At 36.3% G+C, this 5,699-nt stretch overlaps 1 protein-coding gene and 1 pseudogene across 1 annotated transcript; both read right to left on the reverse strand.

Annotated features, from left to right (window-relative positions):
• Nucleotides 1-256: 256 nt before the first annotated feature.
• On the reverse strand, nt 257-1,973 carry LOC7479111 (putative UDP-rhamnose:rhamnosyltransferase 1; annotated as a pseudogene).
• A 399-nt stretch (nt 1,974-2,372) lies between these two features.
• Nucleotides 2,373-2,969, reverse strand: LOC18097443 (60S ribosomal protein L34; the record flags this gene model as incomplete). The annotated part of the gene is made up of 1 exon (XM_006383924.3): nt 2,373-2,969. A coding segment is annotated over one exon (396 nt), but the record flags the coding sequence as incomplete, so codon positions are not given.
• Between the last annotated feature and the right edge of the window lie 2,730 nt (nt 2,970-5,699).

Genomic DNA, 5,699 nt, shown 5'->3' on the forward strand with positions numbered 1-5,699 from the left:
GTTTTGACAAGAATATCGATGTTACAAGTTGCTTTGTGAATCATTTAGTTTGAAGTCAACTACATATCTATTTGAAAAAAACTAGCCCAATCCAGTTTGTGGGTCGTGACCCACTGGACCGGTTAGGTTTTAGAACATTGCTATTAATCCTTAGTTCATCTATATTACTTCATATTTGGCGCAGAATTATATATTTCGTTACAGACATTAGCTTCTCTAATGTTGATAACAGTATGATTTAGATAATGGTGGCACCTTTTGTTTTAACTTGGATAGATTAAAAGTGATCTTATTACAGGAAACAATCAATCAGTTCCAAAGTACATGCACAAAGGAAAGCTGATACAGTAAAACCAGACAGTTGGAGGAAGAGCCAACAATGTAATGATGGCAGAGGTAAGCCTCGACAGCTTGACAAAGAGACATAAATACTAAACAATAGCAGAAACAAGTTGGAAGAGGTGGTCTTTTGTTTTTGTTAACACCACTTTTCAAGTAGTTGATAATAGTCCTGATGCAATTCATGATTCCCAGAAACTACTGCAGCTTCACTTGTATTTGTCCTATATTTTTCTCCTTGTTTAGACACCATAGCTAGACCATAGCATTGGCTATAGCATCCCTGCTAAAAGACCCATCTCCATTTCTGTCTACTTCCACAACCAAGTCTTTCTCAACTAGAAGCCTTGCATTAAGAGGTTGATCAATGATGAAAGGTAACACTACAAGACAATGTCCAAATTGCAAAGTCTCTATCACAGATCCCCAACCACTGTGAAACAGAGATCCCCTAATTGATGGGTGCCATAAAGTCTCCATCTGTGGTTCCCATCTCATACACACAATTCCTTTGTTACTCGTACGCTCAATAAAACCTGAAGGGAGAGCATCAACATCATTATTAACTCCACTAGGTTTCCTGAGAGTCCAGACAAACGGCAATGGCCTGATAGCTCGAGTCCATAAGCTATCTCATGTATCTGGTTTTTAATTATTTAGCTTAGTCTTGCTCCCAAAACCCACAAACACAACAGAATTTGGTTTCTGTTCACCAAGAAAAATGAAAATCTTCCTCCATGACTCATCATTAACCGTTCTCCTGTTTCCGGTCTCTCAGAGGGAGTAAACCTACTGGAATCCTGGTTTTCCTCATAGTTTCTCATAAAGATTAATGTACTCGCCTTCAAATTCATTGCAAGTACGTATGGCCAATGCTTGACCAACATTAAGAATCTTAGCAGTCCTTTCCGCATCTGATATTCCTGAAGCATTATCTCCATAGAACCCTGCCTGGAATCCAGTAGCCTCATGAAGCTTGAAAGCTATGGAGGAGGGAAAGTCAAACCATTCTGGTGGTTTTGTCAAACTTTCCGGTGAGGACTGGAACCTTTTCTGGCCATCTCCGACAAGATAATGTAGAGGCCACATGAATGCAGCTGTTGAAGCTGAGCATGGAGAAACTACCATAAGCGAGACATCATGTGCTTGGGCTATCTCCACCACCCAATGAACAATAACATCAGCTATGATCCAGTCTGCTGATCGATTGGATAAAATTGCTTGAAGGGTTGCTGCAAGAGATATGAAACTTTCAGGTACTGAATTTTCTCAGACGGAATGTCCAGCTTCTGCACCTTCTGGCAAGAGATCTTTGTCGTTTAAGTTCGGCAATGGAATTTCCACTAGGTCAATATATAAGGGGAATCAGGTTTGGAGGGATTTTGGGGAGACGTTGGATGCTTTTTGGCGTTGATATGAAGGATATTTTTGCTCCTGCTTTGGCTAAGGCAATGGAAAGTTGAAAGAATGGCATGATGTGGCTAAAGGCAGACCATGGAACCATCACTACATGAAGATCTACTACAGCCATTTTTTCTTTCGTTCTTCTTATTACTGTACTTGAGCTTGAGCTATAAGCCCTTGCCGCCCTCAAATTAAATGATATAATTCCATTACCTTGGTGTGTTTGAATAAATAAAAGATAGGGCCAACAATACAGCCATACTTGTCAAAATATAGAAATCAAGAGACTTTGACAACAATAAGTATGAGTCGTTTTATACCTTTTTTCCTTTCCTTTTTTATCACCATATCTTAGCTTCAGCTATATTCACTTGCTCGCCCTCAGATCATAGTTTTGAAACCCGACCCGGTCATCGACTCGGTCAAGTGATCGGGTCACAGGTCAGATGGATTGACCCGGGTCAAACCGGGTCAACCAAAAAAAAAATTGGAAAAACCATACAGTTTCTCTAACCAATAAGCTTAATACCATCATTTTCCTGCAGTTTCTTTGTTGTTATTATCGATTGCCATTGTCGTTCACTGATGGAGAAAAAATTATAGCAATTGTGATCAAATATATTCAGAGAGAGGTGGAAAGGGCATTTTCATTTGTTTTGCAAGCAAATTGGCAATCTATCCAAATATAGGCAAGGAAATCAAATTGACAATGAACACATCCAAGTCATCAGAGAATCAAACACGCTAACAATCAACTCCACATTTGACTGTCATTAATCATAACAAAATTTTGCTCAAACACATCCTCTAACTTAAAAGACTTCACTTCATCATTTTGAGGCCTGTTTTTCCTTTGCCTTCTGAATCTTCAAAACCTTCTTCACAATCTTTTGCTCCTCCACCAAGAAAGCCCGGATAATTCTCTCCCTAACAGCACTTCCAGACAAGACTCCACCATAGGCACGGTTCACAGTCCTGCGATTCCTTGACAGTCTAGACCTCTTGTATTTAGCAGGTCTCAAGTGAGGGATCCCTTGAATCCTCTTGCCAGTAACTGGGCACTTGGGTCCACTAGCCCTCTTCTTGGTGGTTTGGTAAACCAATTTCCCACAAGGGCTTATGACCACACGGTGTTGGTTAGATTTTGTGGCGTAGCTGTGACGTTTGGGGTGGACCAAAAGTTGGGATCCTCTTGCTGAAACAGGCTCTCGTGATTGTGATGGAGGTTAGAACCTGAGAAGCGGAAGCTTTTAAGCCCTTGATTAGTTGCCCATTTTGACCCCCTGTTCTCCATCTACGTGCTTCCATGATCAAATTTCTCTGTTCTAATTCTCCCAACTGGAATATTATTGTTATTATTTATTACATTAGGTGATGACCAGCCACCTGAGATGTAACTAATTCATCGAATTGGGGCCGCTGGTTGGAGCGGATCAATGACTTTGTTTCAATAATTATCACTCAGGCCAAGAATAAAGAAATCAGAGAGTGAAAGAAGGAGATTCAAACCTTTTTGCAGAGAAACAACAGTGATCAAGAGTCAAGACGTCTTCTGCTCCTCTGCTCCTCAGCTTTTGTTTCGTTAATTCAAATTGATTTCGTCTTTCATTAATTAGGTTTTCATCTGTCCCTAATTCTGCTTCATTTTCTCCAGTGTTTTGGCCTTTTAACGACGCTGTTTAATGGCTGCTAACATATAAAAAAAAATAGACCGGGTTTCACCCGGGTTTGACCAGGTCGACCGGGTTCTATCGGGCCAACTCCCAAGCGGGTTTTTGCCTTCACCCGGACCGGTCCCAGGCCCAGGTCGGCCGGGTCCCGGGTCGACCCGCCAGGCCGGTCCGGGTTTTAAAACACCGCCTCAAATACATAATTCGATACATATTATATATAGAAATATGAGAATTTGAAATTAATGGGCTATAGTGTTTTTCCAATGATAATTAGATCGATTCTTTTAATATGAACTTTTAAGCTGGTCTAATATGTGGTGTCCTATATATAATTTTGGAATTTCTTTTATAAATTAATGCAGTTTTATGCCTTGCTCTGAACTTAGAAACATGGGCCTTATATGATCACATTATCAAAAGCCAGGAATATAGCTTCTCTGTCTTCTTTGTCTTTTTTTATATTTTATTTATAAGCAATTTTTATTATTAAAAAAAACTAAAGAGTTAAGTAATTTAATATTTTTTTATAGGTGGTGATCTTTCTCAATTATATATATATATATATATATATATATATATATATAAAAGTCAACCTGAAATTTTTTAGAATTAACCATATTTTTACCAATTATATAAACTATTTTTGCACCCACCTAATCGATTGAATAACGTCGTAATAACTCATATATAGTTTAATGATATTGTCAAAGAGTTTATTATAGTTTGCTCATTTTAATGGTTTTTTAAAAAATAGTCTTTTTAAATAAAAAATTTATACAACATTGTTTTTTAAATATTTTTTGTTAGATCGAGTTTTGACTTGGTTAACTTAATATGTTATAAGTTTATACCTGTTGTTTTAAAAAACAAAATGCTCGCCAGAACATGATTAATATCTCAAATCAATAACTAGACTTCTATGACTTGGAAGTGGTTGTACCAGGTAGAGTCCATATGTGTGTTTATACATAAATGGACTTCTAAAGATACATAAAAACTATTTTTTGAAATTATCTATGATTTGATAGTGATTGATGGTTTTTTTTTTCCAGGTGTGGTCATTATGGGCAATAATTTTATTTTATTTTATTGTAAAAAAGGAATTTTTAATGCATAAGTTGGAGAAATTAGGGATGATAGCTGTGGATGAGAGGAGAATAATGAAAATGCAAGAGAATAATTTTATAGAAATATTTTATGTGTTTCGATCATTTAAGTTATGTCTTATACATAATGCATGATCTTGGGGTATTTATACACTCCCAAATAATTTAAATCATATGAATTTGCCATGAAAGGAGTAGGGTTGCAAGCATAAGAGAAATCAGTGAGTACATTTGCTTTGCCATGAAAACCGTGCATCACACCAATAAAATAAAATGAATTGCTTATGCAGCGAACTAACTAATGAGGCAGCCCCAACCTGTCTGGTATTTCTATCTTTTTTTAGGCCTTTTAGCTCGGCCCTCTCTCTTGAGCCTTGGGCCTTTTAGTTTGGCCCCAAAATATATGATTTGAGTTCAAGAGCTTTTCATGTCTGAAGTCAAGTGCTTACCAGTTACCACCATAGTTATCCATGGTTCTCAAACTCGTCTCGAGGTTAATTTGGTCAAAAAATCAGGTTTTGAGTTATATAGATTTATCCGGGTTAACTCGAATTAACCTGAAAAAATTAAAAGAAATATTTAAAATTTTAATATTTCATATAAAAAAATTATGAAATAATCTATATGAATATAGGATAGACATTTTATAAATAATGAAGTTTAAAAGATTATTTTAAAAGATTTTTTTATCTCATATTGAAAAGATATTGTTAGTATATTATCCTTCTAAGTTGAACTATTTCAATCAAAAAAGTATTTTATCACATATTGAAAAAACATAACTTTTTTTTTTATGAACTTAGAGTATATATACTAAAGTACTTCAAATCTCACATTGAAAAAATAAAATATTTTTCTAGTATTTATATAATAAACTTTTAAAAAAGATTAATAATCAACTAAAAAAAATGAGTTTTTGGCTAGGAGAAAAAACACATTTGAAAAAAAAAAAACCGGGTCTCAACCAGGTTTTGTCGGGTTTTTTCTCATTCTGGTTTTTTGTTTTACCCGGACCGGTCCAGCCACCGGGTCGACTGAGTTTCGAGTTGACCTACCGGACGGTTTAATAACTACTTGTTGTACTCTTGTGGGTTACCTGTCTTCTCATTATAATGTCTTGTTAAGCTTACAGCATGGATGATACACTCCTTTCTCAATTCATCCTGTTGAACTTGGA

Source organism: Populus trichocarpa, chromosome 4, assembly GCF_000002775.5.
Source record: "Populus trichocarpa isolate Nisqually-1 chromosome 4, P.trichocarpa_v4.1, whole genome shotgun sequence".
Lineage (NCBI taxonomy): Eukaryota > Viridiplantae > Streptophyta > Magnoliopsida > Malpighiales > Salicaceae > Populus > Populus trichocarpa.